Source organism: Chlorocebus sabaeus, chromosome 18 (genome assembly GCF_047675955.1).
Source record: "Chlorocebus sabaeus isolate Y175 chromosome 18, mChlSab1.0.hap1, whole genome shotgun sequence".
NCBI classification, from domain to species: domain Eukaryota; kingdom Metazoa; phylum Chordata; class Mammalia; order Primates; family Cercopithecidae; genus Chlorocebus; species Chlorocebus sabaeus.
In genome coordinates this window covers 18,120,229-18,140,342 of record NC_132921.1, presented here as the reverse complement: position 1 = coordinate 18,140,342, position 20,114 = coordinate 18,120,229, and the positions used below count along the sequence as shown (strand labels likewise).

Here is a 20,114-nt window from a genome sequence, read left to right as displayed (position 1 = left end):
TTTCATTTATAATTTTAAATCTTTGTTCAATCTGCCCTAAAGAAAAAGGCTTCTGCAGTGGCCTTATGTTATGTATTTCCTGTTTTTCTTTCCCAATGAAGTTCAGTTTTAGAATTAGCCCATCTAAGTTAGGCATGGTACCATGTGTCTATAGTCCCAGCTACTCAGGAAGCTGAGGTGGGAGGATCACTTGAGGCCAAGAGTTCAACACCAGCCTGAGCAACATAGCAAGACCAAGTCCCTACAAAAGATTTTTAAAAATTAGCTAGGCATGATGGCACACATCTGTAGTCCATCTACTCAGGAGGCCAAGGCAGGAAGATCATTTGAGTCCAAGTGCTCGAGTGTGGTGCACTATGATTGCACCTGTGAATAGTCCTTGCACTCCAGCCCAGGCAACAAAGCAAGACCCCATCTCTTAATAAAAAAGAAAGAATGATATCCATCTGGGTTATTATTAAATCATCTCCTGGTCCTTCATCTCCTACTGCTTTTAACTGTCTGTCTATATCTGAGGGGTTAACAATTAAGTGAATTAATTAATACATATGTGGTAGCCCAGGACAATATGTGTGTAGTGAAATCTGAATTCTATAGTAAAGTTCTGTCTGTCTTCCCGAGAATTAGGAAGATCCTTAATTAGAGCCTTTAACTTCCTTGAGACTAGAGTTTAAATGAACTTCTATAGATTTGTCTTCTAGTCAAGCAACTTTAAGGGGATATTATGCAGTGTGATTGTTGTACTTCTGAGAAAAACACTGTAAAAAGGTCAGAGACTCAGGAGAAGATGGAATAAAGGAACCATGTATGAACAGATCAAGTGCAAGATGATAAGTTTCTGAAGGTTTGGGCAGAAATGAACTAGTGAGTCTTCGAGGGAGACTTAGAGTCACTATTTTATTGAGGTCTCAGCATGCCAATTAATGAAGCTTTCAACTCAATGTTTGGACTTTTTGTCTCCTAATTTGTTCTAGAGCTCCTCATAAATATATTGTTATTAATTTTGACGAGTCAAAAGGTTCCCTAAAAATGATCATTGTTATTCTAAGTTTTTGTGGGGTTTTACTAAGCTAAGCATGAAAGTTGTGATTATTGCCCCAGCTTATTTAGGAAGCAGGAGTTTTTCCAGGAGAAGATTATGACTTTTATATACGCAAACTGAGTGCAAATAAGAAAGGGGTCACTACAGTTGGTCAGCAGTTGATGCTTATGAGTGGTGTTTTGTGATCCTCAACCAAGCAGAGACTAGAAAGGGGTTGTGTGACTGGTCTTTTGATTAACAATTTAACAATCACTGACCCTGAAGCCATTTCTTCAAAGAGCCCTGGTTTTAGTGGGAAATGGTATCCAGAAAATACAATCTTAGGCTCTAGAGGCGCTCATTGCTACTGATTTGGTTTTTGTTTCTTGGACCATTGCTTTTATTTAGCAGTAGGTTGAAATTTTATGTTACTCTTTGAGGGTATTAAACTCATTGAATAACTTGAAAACTCAGCCACCAATGTCAAGTGCTATTTGACATTGGTCTTTGCTAAGAATTTGAGAGACTAAAGCTAATAATATTATCCTGAAGTGGTGAAATAATAGGTTGTTGAAAAAGAATATACTCTATATTTATTTAATAGCAATGGTAATATTTTTATGCAGAAACTTATCTGCAAGTATAAATAATACAAGAGGTAGGTTGCTTATAATTATTTGGGCTTCATTTTTCAAACTGGGAAACTGAATTACAGTGAGGCCAAATAATCTATATACATCTTCATAATGAGGTAATAGTGACAGTGCTACAATTTGTTTCTCCCAAATGCCAGATCACTTTTTGTTTTGAAAAACTACTTTCTTCCCTAGTTAAAAAAAAAAAGCAAGTATAATATGTGGGTAATCTTTTGAAGTCATTCAGAATTAAAATGAAATTTCATAAATTAAAGTAATAAATTATTGTTAAAGTGTGTCAGAGTTTTGTATGCACGTTTTGGATAAAAATTTAACCCTTTCTTTTTTCTGTTTTAGTTGTTATACCACATTTGCATAAGTTAGCCTTGGTGAACAACTTACAGATTGTGGATTCTAAAAGACTGGACATTGCTACGCATCTTTTTGAAGCCTACAGTGCACTTTCCTGTTGTTGTATCCTTGCTTTATTACAGGGTATCTACATTTATATAACCATCTTAGAGTGGAACTTGGTTGTTAAAGATTGAAAAGTAGAACTTCTTTTCTTCAACTTACATAAGAATTGTAGAAAATTGAAGATTTGATTTGTCTCACTCCACTCCACCTTCTAGCCATCTCATAATTTTAAAAGATAATTTTAAGTCCTCTGTGCTTTTATGCTCTATAGTTTTGAGAATTTTGATGAAGTTCTTAACCTGAAGTTTTTATTTATATTAGCTACATAACCGAGCAAGAAATGAAGAGCAGAAAGAATTGCAGCTGAGACTTCTGTTAATCAAAAGGAAGCCTTGTATATATGACTTGGCATTTAGGTTTTTCAGTGAATGTTTAACTCTCAGTATCCAGTGGAATATTATGAATATCTCTTAGAGAGATATCACACATTGGAAAAGTACAGGGCCAACAAAGCTAATGATCTCCAGTGATTACAGAACTGGGAGAAAACTTAGAGATCATGTAGGTCCATGTCAGCGACTGTAAATGATTAAACTAAGGCTTAAAGACATGAGTGGCTTCTGTTTTTTATAGTTAAAAGCAAAACTGTGACTGGAACAAAGAACTTTAGCCATTCTGTTAAATATTCTCTTTACTATCATATGCCTATAAAATAAAACTAAGAAGGAAGTAAAGATAACAATGGGCAAAGTGAACTCCCAACTTTTAGGCTCTTTTATTTAAAAGGCAGAAGGGTTGAAGAAAGGGGAAATGAGAGATTGAAAAAAGAGTGAAAGGCTAAATACTAAAGTACATGCTCAACAAAAACCCGAGAACGAAGGAAGAGCTTCAGGATTTTTATATATGGTTCACATTGTTATATACCAGTTTGATGTAATAAGCAACATGAACAGGTAATTTTAAATGAGATAAATATGCCATAAAATATTACTGACAGTCATTGACACTGGATTCTTGACTAGAATGTACCAAGAAGAGGTTATTTTTGTTCAGAATAAATCAAATAGAGAAAGTAGAAAAGTAGAGCTATCTGTTAAGTAGCTATATGTCTTTGGAAATACTAAAACTGAAAGTTGGATGCATGGTTGAGAGCAGTTTATGTTGGAAATCTGATACAAATGACCTAATCATGAGGAAGATATGAGCCATGTTTTTTATAATACAGATGGCACCATGTTTTAATAATAATTTTGTAACCTCAACTATTCACATCTTCTATAAGTTTAGTTCCACTAAAAGCAGAACTTACCATTCTTGATTTCTTGTTGGCATTTTCAACTTAGGGAAGATAGAGGAAGCAAAAAGAGGAACTGATATTCTGAATTAGCAAGTAAGAATTCTTTAGTATTGGAGAAGTGATAGGACCCTTGCAAGAAAGCAACAGTGGCGCATTGCAGAGTTTGTATCTCAAAGAAAGAAAACATTGGTGTGTTTAATTGGACTTTGTGAAAATAATATTTAAAACTTACACAAAATGTTATGTATAATCTTATGTAGCAGAGAGTTTCTAAAGGAATATGCCTCAAGGAAAATGGGAAAGTCAAAAGATTCAAATGTTTGGCTCTGTAAAACCAAAGTTTCCAAATAAGGAAGGCAGTGGTTTCCAAAGAGCATAGAAATCTATACAGAAGGAATTATTGTGTGTTTAGATATACATAGGATATCACTAGAGTAAATACAGTAAAAAGTCTACATACCAATACAGTAAGGGGAAGAACCATCTTAACAATAGGCCCTGTTCAAGTACTAAAAGTGTTAGTTCTACATGAGTCAGAACTTGTACTTGAGTCAACAGTGTTGTGGCCCCTAATAAAATCACATTGTTCTAATCTGTTCTGCTCCATTATATTCTAAGCTGATCAGAAGAGTGTTCCTTTTAGCCTACCATCATGTTTTAATACAGACATTAGAAAAACTATAGTGTGTAACATTTTGGCATGATAATAAGTCAAGAAGTCATGTTTAAGGAAAGTTTGAAGGAATTTAGGAATGTTTAACCTGGAGAAGAGATGGCTTGGGGATGAAAAGATATTTTAAAGGTGTTTAGGTAGAAGGATGATTAGGAACACTGTGCAACTAAGGTACAGAGCTAACACTAACAAGCAGAGATAACAGAGGCTGATTTCGTTTCTAAGAAAAACTTCCTAATTGAGCTATCTAAAATGCAGTGATCTCCCTTAATAAACTAAGAATCTTCTTTCATTGTTAGCAGTCAGAGGCTAACCATCATTCGCCAGTGAGGTAAAGGTGACTCCTAATATCTGATGGAACTAATTACCTTTAAGTTTCGAATCCTTGAGAAAGATTGGTCCATAGGGAAAAGGTAGGCCCCAATAGTGAGTAGAAAGAGGAAAAGAAAAGTGACTTCCCTCTTCTCTCTAAGTAGGGCCATCTTCAGCTTCTCAATCCATGCCCATGTTTCTCCAGATCAGACTCTTAAACTACTCATTCAAAGGTCATTCACAGTTATATTTTGGTGCCACTTTCCCCGTATCTTGAAAGCAAGACTACATAATAATTAGGTTGCAGCCCTCTATATGTCTATAGGGATTTGGTTTACCAGATGATGTTTATATTTTTCATACCTATTAAATTTATAAATCACTCATTATAGGAGCCTTGTTTGTGAACAATTTTTATTTATAACTGTATTTTCAAAGCAGTAGTTACACTGATTTTTTTCTCAGTGAAATTCATTTTTTCAACTAAGTCATCTTTATAAGGGAACTCATTTAAATCATCTATTTTAATCATCTTTATGGCTGGGCATGGTGGCTCGCGCCTGTAATCCCAGCACTTTGGGAGGCCAAGGTGGGCAGATCATCTGAGGTCAGGAGTTCAAGACCAGCCTGCCCATCATGGTGAAACCCGGTCTCTACTAAAACTACAAAAAATTAGCCAGGTGTGGTGCCACGCACCTGTAATCCCAGCTACTTGGGAGGCTGAGGCAGGATAATCGCTTGAATCCAGGAGGCGGAGGTTGCAGTGAGCCTAGATCATGCCACTGCACTCCAGCCTGGGTGACAAGAGCAAAAACCTCTGTCTCAAAAAATAATAATAATAAATTATCTTTATAAGAGAACTCATTTACTGGCATTTTTATGGTGTGATATTAAATAGGAGCTAGTTTTGCAGGCTAACAACTAGAATAAAGGGAGAATGTATCAGAATTGATGTGAATGAACAAGATGAATTGTTTTCTGGAGAAATGCATCTGCTTTCCTGATACCTTTTAATGTCAAGATAATCAACTAAAACTCAAAGATGACTAAGAACTACAAGTAATCCTAAACTTAACAAATGCTCTTATTACCACAAAAGCTCTGTTACCCAACTCAATCAGGACCCATAGTAGGTCAGTTTAACAGGATGGCTAAAGCAAGAAATCAGGAAAATGGTATCTACCTTAACTTACTTTAACTTAAAATGTATATATGTTATTTTCTTTTACCAGTCTTTTGATGTAGTCATCTCTTTTTTGTGAATTATAGTTAAACATCTTCTTTCTGAGGTAAATCATATCTGTAATGCAATTGTCTATGATTTTCAGGTTAAAGTTCTTTAAAGAAGATCCAGAAATATTTCTGTTATGCACTATAGAGTTTTTCTAGATTTTTATATTTTTCTCAATCTTTTACAATTGTCTTATACCTAATAGTTAAACAGCAATGTTTTAAGCAATTTGCATTTATCAGTTTTTCCCAAAACTTTCAACTTAGTTACATGGAAAACTTACTTTTTGTTTTTTTTGTTTTGTTTTGTTTTGTTTTGTTTTTTTGAGACGGAGTCTCGCTCTGTCGCCCAGGCTGGAGTGCAGTGGCGTGATCTCGGCTCACTGCAAGCTCTGCCTCCCGGGTTCACACCATTCTCCTGCCTCAGCCTCCCAAAGTGCTGGGATTCAGGTGTGAGCCACCACGCCCGGCCGGAAAACTTACTTTTTATACTTTTTTCATATTCTTTGAAACATCTGATTGGGTTACATGATTTAATTGTTATGCTCATTTTATACATTTCCATGACATTCTGTAATTTAAATGATGAATACCACTGACATAAATAGATTTGTGTGAATAAACACAATTGACTCCTGATAAATAACTTACTCTGCACGTGAGGATTCATGCTTGAGGGGAGCCTGTTTACCCTCAGTGATCACCATACCATAGGCATCATCTAAGAAGGCTTCTCTTTTATGTGGTACTAACTCGGTTGTTCTGTTGGACATACCAGTTTGGTTTCGTTTAATTCCCTTAACTACCTTGTCCCAAGTCATTTCAGAGGATTTAATGGTTAATCACTTTTTACCTGGTCTCAGATGTTTACGGACTGACATGGAACATCTCTCTCCAGAGCATGAGGTGAGTCACTGTGATTAGCAGTGCCATATTCATATTTTAATACCTCATATACAGACTTGCATTCTTCTCTGTGTGAGGCTTATCATATGCTATACTTAATTTTTTTTAATCTAGCTCAATGTCATTTTATCAATTTATTTACTAGCTGTGATATCTTCAACAACTCCTTTCACATCTTTGAGCCTCTCTTTAATTGTCTAAAGTAGGGATAATACACTCTCCTTCACTTAATATAATGAGACTTTAATAAGATAATGTATGTGAAAATTTTTAACTATAAAATGTTGGTTATCTCTGACCATCAACTTTCTTAGATGCAGTTTCTATTTTCTGTCTTCATTTCCTCATAACTATTTTATTTCATTCTATTTGTCTCCCGTTTCCCCTCGTTTCCTCCAAATCCCTGTTTATCATTTATTTTCTATTCTGTATCTTCAACCTATTTTTCCATCAGCTTTTCCTTTTACGATGTTTGACTCTGAACTCCTAAATAGTAAAAACTTCCTTTCATCCCTCTCCAAGTCTCATATTCTTCCTGATCATCCACATTTACTCTCTCAACTTTTACAATGTCTATTGGTACATCATATTTCCTGCATCACACTAATCCATTGAAACTGCCATCTTTAAGATCACTCGTGACCAAGCTGCCACCCTGACAGGACTTTCTTTTTGTTGTTATAGCTTCAGGTCTCTCTGCAGCATTTTCTGATTCAAAACTCCTGTGGCTCCTGGGACTCCATTCTATTCCTGTTTTTTTTTTTTTTTTTACTTCTCTAGTCAGTTCTTCCCAATCTCCCCTCCTTTCTTACCTCACCTTTTCATTCATTAGAATTACTCTCATGAACAAGTTCATCCATACTCATCATCTAACTTGCCTCTACTATATGTTACTATCAGACAAATTTCATCTTCTGCTCTAACCCCATGCTGGAGCCATGAACTTCCTGGCTCACTGCTGCCTATTTCACCGACATGTCCTACAGGCATCTTGTAAAATTCAGCATGGCCAGTCCCCTCAACCAGAATTACTCTCCGTCTCCCACTTTGGCTAATGCCACACGGCTTTCTCCCCAAATCATATACCTGATAGTTAACATGGAATATGTCCAATTAGTTCTTTAATTTCATAATGTCTTTCTAATCTCTTCCCTTTCTTTATACTTGTGCCACCCTGTTAGTTGAATCCTTTATTGTTATCTCATTGAAACCATTGTAGAATATCCTAATTTTTCTCCAATCTTAGCTCTCTACTATTGTTTCTCACTACAGCCAAAGTACTTTTTCTAAAGTATAAATCTCTTCATCTTATTCTCCTATTAAAAACCTTTTACAAGTTTCTTACATACAAGGCTTTTATCATCTGACACCTGTTCATCTTGATAGTTTCATCCCTCTCCCTTTCTCCTCCATCACACACTCTGCCCCAGCCATGCCAAACTAATTCATCTCCACCACATACATTGTCTTTTGCTTCCATGCCTTTGCCTGTTCTCTTCCTTCTGTCAGAAGAATACCATTGCATAATGTAAAGTGTAGGATGTACATTCAAAGACTATATTACATATGTGTTTGTATTAGTCAAGGTTCTCCAGAGAAGAAAAACCAAAATGATATATTAAGAGATTTATTTTAAGGAATTGGCTTATACAGTTGAGGGGGCTGGCAAGTCCAAAATATGTAGGAGAGACCATAAGGCAGAACACTCAGGCAGGAATTGATGTTACAGGCTTCAGTCCAAAATATGGAGGGCAGGCTGATAAGCAGTATTTGAGGCAGATTCCTTCTTCAGGAAACCTCACTTTTTGCTCATAAAGCCTTCAACTGCTTGGATGAGGCCTACCCATATTTTTTAGGGCAATAATCTCCTTTACTTAAAATTAATTTATTGTAGATGTTCAGCACATCTACAAAATACCTTCATAGCAATGCCTGGGTCACTGTTTGATTAAATAACTGGGTATTATATCCTAGCCAAGTTGACACAGAAGACTATGACTATCAGTCTTTTTTTAAAAAACAATTATATTGTCACAAAGTTGATGAGGGAAAAAAAAGGAAAAATTTTTTAAATAATAATAATTAAACTAACACCCATGTAATTACTACGTAGCTTAATAGAAAATTACCAGTATCTTAAAAGTTCCATATATGCCCCTCCCTAATCATGTCCCTCTCCTGTGCTCCTCCAAGTTTAATACTTGCCCAGAATTTTATATTTATCATACTTTGTTTTTCTTATTGTTTTATCACATATTTATTTATCCCTAAACAACATAATGTTTAATTTTGCGTATTTCTCCTATCCTGTATATATGGAATCTCCTGTATGTATTCTTATATGATTTGCTTTTTTCACTCATTTTGTTTATAAGTTTCATTCTTATTGATATTTGCAAAAGTAGTTATCTTATTGTCCTTACTGAATAGTATTCCTTTGTATGATTATGCCATAGTTCATCCATTCTCCTTTCTGGGAAAATAGGTGATATTTCCAGTATTTTGTTATTATAAACAGAATTACAAGCATCTTATGATGCACATGTGCAAAAGTTTGTCTGTGAGATACAAACTAGGAATAGAATCAACAAGTTGTACACTGTACACATTTTCAGTTTTGCCTGCTAATGCTAAATTGTTTTCCAAAATGCTAACAATTTATACCCCTATAGGCAGTGTATGGGAGTACCCTCTTAGTTCTCATGTTTGCCAACACTTGGGATTGTTAAACTTTCTAATTTGGTGGATATAAAATTACCATTATGTTTCTGATTTGCATTTCTCTAATTTCTGTCAAGTTTGAGCATTCTTTGGTATGCTTATTGATGAGTTGTGTTCTTCTATTAAAGTCTATTTAGGTTTTTTGCCTATTTTTCATTTAGGCTATCTTTTTAACTGTTATTTTTTAGAAGTTCATTATGTATCTGGAATATACCAATACTTGGTAAATTTTATGTTTTATGAATATCTGTTTCCAATTTATATGTCTTTTCATATCTTTGGCATCTTCGAACACTGATTCTTAATTTTTTAATAGTCAGATTTATTGATCATTTCTAAAAGACATTATTTCCTATACTTCTGAAATTTTTTTAATTGACTTTATATAATAAAATAATTAATTTTACTAGAATTGGTTTTTATGTATGATGTGAGCTAGCATTCCAATTATATTTTTTTCCTATATGGACAATCTGTTATTTCAGTATTATTTATTGAACAGTTCATCCTTTTTGCACTGATTGGCAATGCTGCCTCTGTCATATATGAAGTTCCAATGTATGTATGTGCCTGTTATTGGGGAACATTCTTTCTCACTGGTTTCTTTGTCAATTATTATAAAAGCGATATGCTGTCTTCATTACATTTGTCTTGTTTAAAAGTCCAGAATTCCAGTAGGACAAGTCCAGCATCTTGTCCTTTTTTAGAAATGTTTTGACTGTTCATGACCCTTACCTTCCTCGTGTAAAGTTTAGTAGTATATTGACAGGTTCCAAGAAGGATCTTATTTAGATTCTGATTGAAATTGAATTGACTCTGTAAATTAATTTGGGGAGTCTTCTCTATGACTGAGTCTTGCTATATAGAACATGCTATATCTTATATTTATTTAGATCTCCTTTCACACGCTGGGACTACAGGCATGAGCCACCATCCCCAGCCTGGTTTTTTTGTTTTGTTTTGTTTTTCTTTATTTATTTTAAAGTTAGTTTTGAATAGGGATTTATCAGTTTCATTAATCTCAAATATTGCACTTTTAGCTGTGTTGATTTTTCCTACTGCTTTTTTTCTATTTTACTTATATCTGTTTTCATCTTTATTTCCTTTTATTTTGTTTAGGTTTGTGTTTCTATTTTTCTAACTTCTTGAGGAGGAAGTTTAGGTTATTTTTAAACTTTTCTTCTTTTCTGATATATTAATTTAAGGATTTTGGTTTTTTGTTTGTTTTTTTGAGACAGGGTCTCACTGTCACCCATGCTGGAGTGCAGGGTGCTGTCTTGGCTCACTGCAACCTCTACCTCCCAGTGATCCCCCCACCACAGCCTCCCGAGTAGCTGGGACTACAGGGATGCACCACCATGCCCAGCTAATATTTTGTATTTTTAGTAGAGACAGGGTTTTGCCATGCTGTCCAGGCTGCTCTCAAACTCCTGGGTTCAAGTGATCCACCCACCTTGGCCTCCCACAGTGCTAAGATTACAGGCTTGAACCACCATGCTCAGCTATGAATTTAAGGTTTTAAGTATTGTTTTAGCTATATCCCTTGCATTTGCTATATTTTATGTTTATTATCATTTAGTTCAAATTACAGTTTTATTTCCAGTATTTCATTACTGACCCATGGGGTTTGTTTAATTGGGAGGCAATGGGAATTATCTAGTGATATTTTTGTTACTGATTTCTAACTTAACTACAGTCAGAAAACAGTGTGATTTCAGTCCTTTGAAATTTGTTAAAGTTATCCTAATGACCCAGAATATGATCAGTGTGGCATTTGAAAAGAATATACATTCTGTCTTTATTAGGTATACTGTTTTATATAGTTCAATAAAATAAGGTTAGTTAATTTTATGGTTCAATTCTATCTTTGTATCAGTTTTTTTGTGACCTACTTGTTTCATCAGCTGTTGAAAGACATGTTAAAAGTTAAGACTGGCAGCCAGGCATGGTGGCCCATGCCTGTAATCCCAGCACTTTGGGAGGCCGAGGCAGGCAGATCACCTGAGGTCAGGAGTTCACGACCAGTCTGACCAACATAGAGAAACCCCATCTCTACTAAAAATACAAAATTAGCATAGTGGTGCATGCCTGTAATTCCAGCTACTTGGGAGGCTGAGGCAGAAGAATCGTTTGAACCCAGGAGGCAGAAGTTGCAGTGAGCCATGATCGCACCATTGCACTCCAGCCTGGGCAACAAGAGCGAACTCCATCTCAAAAAAAAAAAAGTTATAATTAGGAATTGTCTACTTCCCCTTTTAGTTCTTTTCAGTTTTGCTTTGTATGTTTCTTAGATGCCCTTTATCAGGTTGGGGAAGTTTCCTTCTATTCCTAGTTTTTGAATGTTTTTATAATGAAGGGATGTTAGATATTATGAAGTGTTTTTTCCTGCATCAATTGAGATGATCATGAGGTTGTTTTTTCTTCTAGTGATACAGTGTGTTACATTAATTTATCTCAGAGTATTAAACCAACCTTGCATTCCTTGGATAAATCCCACTTGGTTATGTTGTATAATTCCTTTTATATGTAGCTGGATTAAGTTTGCTAGTATATTGTTGAGGATCCTTGCTTCCAAGATAAATGCTAAATCTAAGTCTATAGGACAGAACAAATAAGAAGCAAGCCTGTTTCACCACAAATTGCCCTACCTCCATTAGGGTATGGTAGGACTGAATAAGAGGAATAATTTAAAGACTTTAAAAGGATCAGATTCCCAGATTCCCTTGCCAACCTTGAAAGGAGACTGGAGCTTTGCTCTGTAGACTTGAGATATCGGCATAGCTGAAAACCATACTGAAAAGAGGGAAAATAAGTGACAGCTAGTTAATGATGGGACACCTCATTACCCTTCAAATTCTGGCTGTCAGGTTTATGCCTACAGGGGAAAACAGATCAACAGAAAGTTAGGTTGGTGCCAGATTTAACTTAAAGTGAAGTTTACCCATGCATAAAGAGATTCTAATCCACATTTTGGTGCGCCAGTCATTAGTAGACATCCCAAGATTACCAATCATTTAGAAAAGCCTAGAATACCAAAGATAGAGATGAAAATATAGAAGAAAGAAGGAGGTTACTGGAGGAAACAGACAATGCGAGGAGGATAAAGAAAAATACAAAAAATCCCCCTTAAAAACCAAAAAGCAAAAAACTAGCCAAACAAACAAATGCTATAACCTGTGAGACAAGAGAGTGGGGAAGCAGAGAATACATTCAAAAAAGGGTAATCTAGAATTTCCCACATGATGCGTGATAAAAGTTTCATTCTCTCAGAATAATCCCCAAAGTCCTTATCATAATCTCAAGGCACTATAGGATCCAGCCCTCTCTTCTAGTACATCTAAGACTTCATCTTCTATCCTCTCTCCCTTGCTCACCCTGCACCAACTCTGGCCTCTTTCCTTAGGATATGGCAGGTCTTCTCCCACCTCACAGCCTTTGAGCAGCCTCTTCCTAGTGTCTGCAGCACTTATTCCTCCATCTCCTTCATGTTTTTACTTAAACATTAACATCTCCTTGAAGCCTACCCTGAACACTTCCATGAGAATTGTACTATTCTCTGCTTTGGCCTTCCTAATACCCCTTATCTTACTCAATATTTTTTTTTAAACCCATATCACTTTCTAATATACTACATAATTTACCTGCTTTTTGTATATCTATCTCTCTTACTAGAACATAAGCTCCACGAGTAGGGAATATTGTCTGTTTTATTTGCTCTATCCCCCCTGTCTAAAAAGGTGCCTAGCCCATAGTAGGTAGACAATAAATATTTTTTTAGTGACCTCCATGCCCAAATATGGGCCAAGAGGATTCAGAAGAGCCATTCATTTTCTGGTGTGGTTGCCAGATATCAGAGCAGCAGTTTAGATCTCTCTAACCTTTCTATCACTCACTCAGTTTCCCTGCAGGAATGGTGTTAACTTTTACACACCCAGCATATCCCTCATTATATTTTAGTAGCCATGGAGCTGTACCTAGTCTCAACTCTAGACATTAAAATAAGGGATCTTGCTTTTTGCAACCTGGAGAAAGCAAAGGGGCATAGAACAGGACAGCTTTTACTGGGAAAATATGTGTGTGACCATAGTGTGTGTGTATGTTAAATATATAGATGTATATAAATTTTACTTTTAACATTAGAAGATGGTGGGTAAGCTAAGGGAAAATAGAAAACATTTAGAAAGAAGACTAGTGAAAATCAAAATAAATTATTGTTATATGATTGAGATTTTTTTAAAGCTACTTCTGTACCTAGTCTAGCAATCTAATATGAATTCCTTTAACAAAGTGACTGCCAAAACTAAATTTTTAATTAACATATTAGCTTATGGGAATATTAAAAATTAAAGCATTAGATTAAACCATAGTATTTTACTATGTAAACTGTATTTTACTGAAGTAAATTTTTTTAATCAGGTTATTTTAAGTTCCATGATAAAAGAATGTGAACAAAAAGTTGAAAACAAGACCGTCCAAGAGCCTCAAGGGTAAGACATTAATTCTTTTTTTAAGGCTACATGTTAACCTTAATTTTTCTATCTAAATTTGCTATCAATCAGTATAATGTGTCATTTTGTGTTATGTTATAGTCATTCGTTTGGAAGACAAGAAAATGATTTAAGTCACTGGTTCTCAAATCCTGGTCCATAAACCATCTCATCAGAATTATCTGGGGAATTTAAAATTCAGGTCTCCATCCCATGCCCTGTGCCTTCTCTCAATATTCTCAGTCAGCCTAGGGACATTTAAAAGCTTCCAACAAAATTCTGATATGTAGCTGGGTTGTTCACTCACTGGTCAAAATAATGTCTAGAAACTTGTGACAGGAGTTGTAAGATAAACAACATACTGCATAAAGGATTATAAGCTTGGGAATGTTCTAGTCACATGCTTCTAATCAAACTAATTGGAATCCAAGGATTCAGTAAAATTAAAATATAAGCATAGGTGTGAAAGAGTATAACATTGGAGTTTCAGGAGTGGGAGTTATTTACAAATGGACTATATGTACTCTTACTGAGGTAACCTTGAGCATCTTAAGTAGACTGTTACACATAAAAAGCTGAAAAGTATTTTCTTTAAGGCTAACTACCGGGAATAAGTGTTTCATCCTATGGGTCTAGAAACACACACACACACTCGCGCATGCGCTCCTCCCTATTCCCCATGCGCAACACACATACGTCTTTGATGTGTTAGAACCCTTACTTTATAAAGACTCTTAGAATGGAAGCAGTCTTCTCCATATATAACCATTTTAGCTATGGAGGATTAAAACAATAGACACATTTGCATCTTCTATATTATTGGTGGTTTTTTATAGAGGTTTTTTACAAGCTTTTCTAACAAACACAAAAATAAACTGAAAATATAATGAATTTCTATACATATTATAACTGTAACCCAGCTTCAGTTTCTTCCATACCCCACCTACTTCTCCCTCCTATTCTCTGATATGTATTTTTTAAACATAAGTATTATTTTAAAAAACATAAACACAATATCATTATCACACCAACATAACAATAACAACTTAATATCATCAACTATCTGGCCTTTGTTCAAATTTCTCCTTGTTTTATAAATGTCAGTGATTTGTTGTTTGTCTTTCCTTACAGTTTGTTTCTTTGAGTCAGGATCCAAATGAGTTCTGTACATTGCAGTTGGTTGCTATGTTAAGTCTCCTTCAATCCATAGACAGAATGTTACCTTTCTATTCCTTTTTTCTCCATACAATTTACTTATTGAAGACACTGAGTCATTTGTCCTATAGAGTTTCCCACACTCTGAATTTTGCTGATTGCATTTCTCTTCTGTCTTTTAACATGCTCTTCTCTATTTCTTGTATATTTGGTAGCTGGGTCTAGATCTAGAGACTTAATCAGATTCAGGGCAAGCCTCTGTTCTCATCAGGTTTTTACACATATGATTCCGTCTGCCAGGAGTATTCTTACTCTGCCTGGCTAGTTCCTATTCATCCTTCAGGAAAGAGCTTAGATGTTGCCTCTTCAGGGAAGCCTTCCTTGGCCCCACCCTTCCTCTGAAGTCTATCATAGATCAAAAGCACAAGAGGAAAGCCTTTTACTTGAAGCACTAAAAGAAATTGCTTCTCAGATGGAAGGAAAAGCGAGAGTGAGTGCAGATAAAGGTATCTGTATCCATGAAGAGCGCTGCCTTTTGCTGTGGGGAATACAAAGATGATGCATACATGGATTTCACCTCCAAAGAGCCTGTGGTTAAAAGCAGTAATTTTCAACCTGCAGATCATTACATTGCTTAATTAATTCAATTGGTTGTGATAGGTATTTCATCCCAAGAAATAGAATCAAATAGAGAGTACATCCCAAGTGGTAAGGGCGAGTCTTTCTTATGAAATATCAGTTACCTGTGTAAGCACTACAAGTCATCACATAGAATGTGGCCCTTACTATGGATCTGTGTCAGAGAAGTTTGAAAAGCACTGATCTGCAGGCAGAAAATGTATGCATAACTAACTATTTTGGTACCCTTCTCATATTCATTCAGCAGTAAGTAAATTCAGAGCGCTTACCATGGGCTGTTCACAAAGATGAGCTTCAGCAAGTCATAATCTCTTCCCTCGGGGTATTCACAGCTGACAGTGGGAAAAAGAAGCAGTTAAAAAAAAGATAAGCACTAAAACAATGCCTGCAAATGGTTCCACGGAAAAAGGAATACAGGAGTCTTCAGATATGAATGAATGACTAGGGAGGAAAAAAGAAAGAGCAAAAGAGGATTACATGAGGAAAAATCAGCACTGTGCAAAATGACCAAAGTTACGGAAAAGCCTGTTTGGGAACTGTAAGTAAAGCTAGAGTGCTGAGTACATGTGGGAGAATGGTAGAGATAAGTATATAAAGGTAGGAGGCACCAAACAGTAAAGAATTCTGTGTGCCACACTGGGAGATTTGGACTTTGTGTTATAGGTCAGGTGGTGGCAAATTTTTTGTAGAGATAGTAAATACTATTTTAAACTTTGGAGACCATACAATCTCTCTCACAGCTACTGAGCTGGACTCTGCTATTGTAGCAGGAAAGCAGCCTTTGGCAATATGTAAATAAATGCGCATGGCTGGGTTTCAGTAAAACTTTATTTATAAAAACAGCAGGCTGGATTTGGCCTGCTACCTGTAGCCAACACTTAGGACCTTTGGTTATCAAGTCAGTGTCCATCAGAATCAACTGGAAATTGCTGAGTACCATCCCCAGAGTTTTTGATTCAGAAGATCTGAGTGGAGTCTGAGAATTTATATTGATAACAAGTTCCCAGGTGGTGCTAATGCTGCAGGTCTTGGAACCACACCTTGAGAATCACTGCTTTGGGAACCAGACTCTAGGGAATAGAGAAGTGGGTGGAACAGATTAGAAAGCTGTTACAGGAACCCATGATGAGATGAAGTGTGGCCTTGGATGGGAAGGTAACAATAAGTAATGCTTATGAACCAGATACCATTCTAAGCATTTTTCATATATTTGCTAATAATAGTCATACTAACCCTACAAAGTAGATACTTTTACTATTCTCATTTTACAGATGGCAGAGAGGTAGATAAGTTGCTCAGAGGCCACCTAGCTACTAAGTGGAGGGACCAGAACCCAGGCATTGCTGTCCTTGAGACTGCAATTTTAACCACCATGTGATAATGCCAGTGTATGGCAGTGAATATGAGAAGATGGATTTGAGACCCATATTTCAGATGGGAACTCAGTTTAACTTGGCAGCTGATTAAGAGTGAAGGAGAACAGAATCAAAATATTCCTACATTTCTGATCTGAACATTTAAACGGAGGATGATGAAATACAACAAAATGGAACTATAGGAAGAACTATTCTGAAGAGGAATATTTAAAATCTGAGGCACAGGTAGAATGTTTTACAGGCAGTTCACTGAGATCTAAGAACCATTAGCAGCACATGGGTGGTAATTAAAGGCTTACGGTTGGAGCAGTGGTAGATAAATGATATCATTTGAAAAGGGGGCTCTGATGGGGAGAAGGTGAACAGTCATGGAATTAGAGACCAACATTTCAGATGCATATGGAAGAACTTAACTGAGAAATAGAAGGCAAACCAGAATGGTGTTAGAAATCAAGTGGAGATTTTATTTTTGTTTTTGTTTTGTGGAGGGGTTGTTTTGTTTTTTTGTTTTTTTCAAGATAGAGTCTCACTGTGTCTCCCAGGCTGGAGTGCAGTGGCACCATCTCGGCTCACTGCAACCTCCGCCTCCCAGGTTCAAGCAGTTCTCTTGCCTCAGCCTTCCGAGTAGCTGGGATTACAGGCATGCACCATCATGCCCGGCTAATTATTGTAATTTACTAGAGAGGGGGTTTCACCATGTTGGCCAGTCTGGTCTCAAACTCCTGACCTCAGGTGATCTACCCATCTTGACCTCCCAAAGTGCTGGAATTACAGGTGTGAGCCGCCGAGCCTGGCCCAAGTGGAGATTTTAAAGAGAAGAAAAGAGAGAAATAATATAGGCCATAAATAGTTTTAAAGAAGATAGGGATATTAGTTGCAAAGAAAAGATCTGAGATTTGCTTGAAAACTTGCAGTGAAGATACACATTACAAGGCATCCCATTTCATTTTAATAACTCTTTTTTAAAATGTATCTTTTCCTGGATTAAAATCTCCCTTTCCAAAATTCCTATGCCCTCTAAAACAAGTCTTTATCATCTGGTAGGAGGGTGGGAGAGTGTTACAAACCCCTTTATAAAACTGATAAAAATTTACACTCTGTCTTGGGGTGGGGGTGGAATTGCTGTAATGCAATGATTTTTTTTTTTTTTTTTTTTTTTTTTAAACTGAAAAGCTTTGTAATATAGACCTGGGCCTCCTACCTCAGATGGAAAGAATCAGAAGTACTGGATTAGGCCTAGGCATCTGCATTTTCAAAAGTTTTCCAGGTGACTTGATGTGTATCAGTAGACCTATGTAGATATATACACCCCTGCAGATATACATTTATATCCAATTTTTCACGTATGATATACGCAGATATCAGTTAAGTCACCTAAATCTTCTCCAGACCAAATATTCTTCATTCCTTTCATTTTTACCTCTTAAAGTTTCCAGACTCCTTAACATCATGGTTGGCCTCCTCTTAGAATATCATTAAAACTTGATATCTCAACTATGGTCTGACCATACATCCCCTTTTTCTAGATGTAAATTTAAATCATACTTATCTTTTGACTTACACTGAGTTTTCTAAAGAAAGGAAGAGCACTGAAAAGCTGGAATAGTAAGGAAAGGCACCATAGGACTTCAGCTAGGCTTTGAAAGATGGCTAGGCAATGGATAGAAAGATTTGAGAGTGATTGAACAATAGGCTGGACAAACCTGACTGCAAGGGGTCAAAGAGATAGTCAGTGACAGGGGTATGGAAAAACAAGAAATAGATTGCTACATTTCTTGAATGCGAAGCACATTCCATCTTGTAGGTGGTATGTAAGCATTAAAGATTTTTGAGCTAAGATGTGATATCAAGAAGTGACTTACAGAAGTTAATCTGATTATTAAAGATAGAAGACTGTTGGAATTCACTGAGTTGTGAAGTATTAGCCATGGAAGTAAAAAGAAACAGTAGAGGAGATGCTTCAAAGAATAAGGTCACAGGACTTGTGTTTGGTTTGAAATAGAAGTAGAAGGAGCTATTAAATTCACTGTTAGAACAGAGGAAAATAGTAGAACCACTGGCAAAAGTGGGGGGGAATTAAAATGGGGAGTTATTTCTAAGGTTAGGGTGTGAACAAAAGCTTGAGATGTTGCCTGTATCTAGCCAATAATAGTAACGTGGGACTGACCGTCAGGAAAAGGGATGCAATTCAATTTGAAACTTTGAGAGTAAGTTTTATAATTGAAGAATCAAGAGCCAAACACCAAACCTTAGGGAAGATTACTTTGTGGGAAAAGAAGCAGCAGGAAAGAGAACCCATTGGTGTACTGTCAGAAGAGCAATGTGAAGAATATTTTCAAGGTAGGAGTTGTGGTTTGGTTTTTAACTTGAGTAATTCACAGTGCACACCCTTATAGACTACATAGACCCAGGTGCCCTCCGTGGCAGGACACACCTCATGCAGTAGATTCAACAGACATGTTGAGCACCTTCAGCTTGCCACATGTTGTCTTTGACATGTTCAAACACATTATCTTACTTAATCCTCAGAATTCTTTACAACAGAAATCACAAGCTGTGTTTTACAGATGAGGAAACTGAGTCAGAGAGATCTAAACCATCTTGGCCAAAGCCACAAGGCAGTAAACTGGATTCCAAGTCTATTACAGGACAGTTGTCAGATCATTGAAAAATTGTGCTTGATCATTATTCTGTTTCTGTTCAGTACTATGATAAATTAGCAATCTTTAGTGGTCATTTAGATTGTGTTTATTCCCTACACAGTAGGTTGGTGAAAAAGAAGAAATGGATTTGAAACTGTTGATTGAAATCAATGCAACTGGCAATTCAGGACACCCCCCCCAAAAAAGGAATATCCCCCCAAAAAGGAATACACCACAGGATTATCATCAGCACAGCACAAAACCTCATTGCAATTTAATTTACTCATTTGTGAAAATACTGATAATATTTATCTTCCAGGATTGCTGTAAGAATTAAATGAAGTGGGCCGGGCGCGGTGGCTCAAGCCTGTAATCCCAGCACTTTGGGAGGCCGAGACGGGCGGATCACGAGGTCAGGAGATCGAGACCATCCTGGCTAACCCGGTGAAACCCCGTCTCTACTAAAAAATACAAAAAACTAGCCGGGCGAGGTGGCGGGCGTCTGTAGTCCCAGCTACTCGGGAGGCTGAGGCGGGAGAACGGCGTGAACCCGGGAGGCGGAGCTTGCAGTGAGCCGAGATCCGGCCACTGCACTCCAGCCTG

The 20,114-nt window shown here is 36.5% G+C and overlaps 1 protein-coding gene across 6 annotated transcripts in view; it reads left to right on the top strand.

Moving 5' to 3' along the window:
* Window positions 1-20,114, top strand: part of RELCH (RAB11 binding and LisH domain, coiled-coil and HEAT repeat containing) — a 125,149-nt gene that overhangs the window by 102,884 nt on the left and 2,151 nt on the right. For all 6 annotated transcript variants that reach the window (XR_005236981.2, XR_005236980.2, XM_008013881.3 and 3 more), the window contains 3 exons: window positions 2,014-2,130; window positions 6,403-6,491; window positions 13,629-13,699. Coding sequence is in view for 4 of the 6 variants with exons in the window: in XM_008013881.3 (XP_008012072.1) it covers window positions 2,014-2,130; window positions 6,403-6,491; window positions 13,629-13,699 (277 nt within the window). In the remaining 2 variants the exon portion in view is untranslated. The remainder of the gene's footprint in view (window positions 1-2,013; window positions 2,131-6,402; window positions 6,492-13,628; window positions 13,700-20,114) is intronic.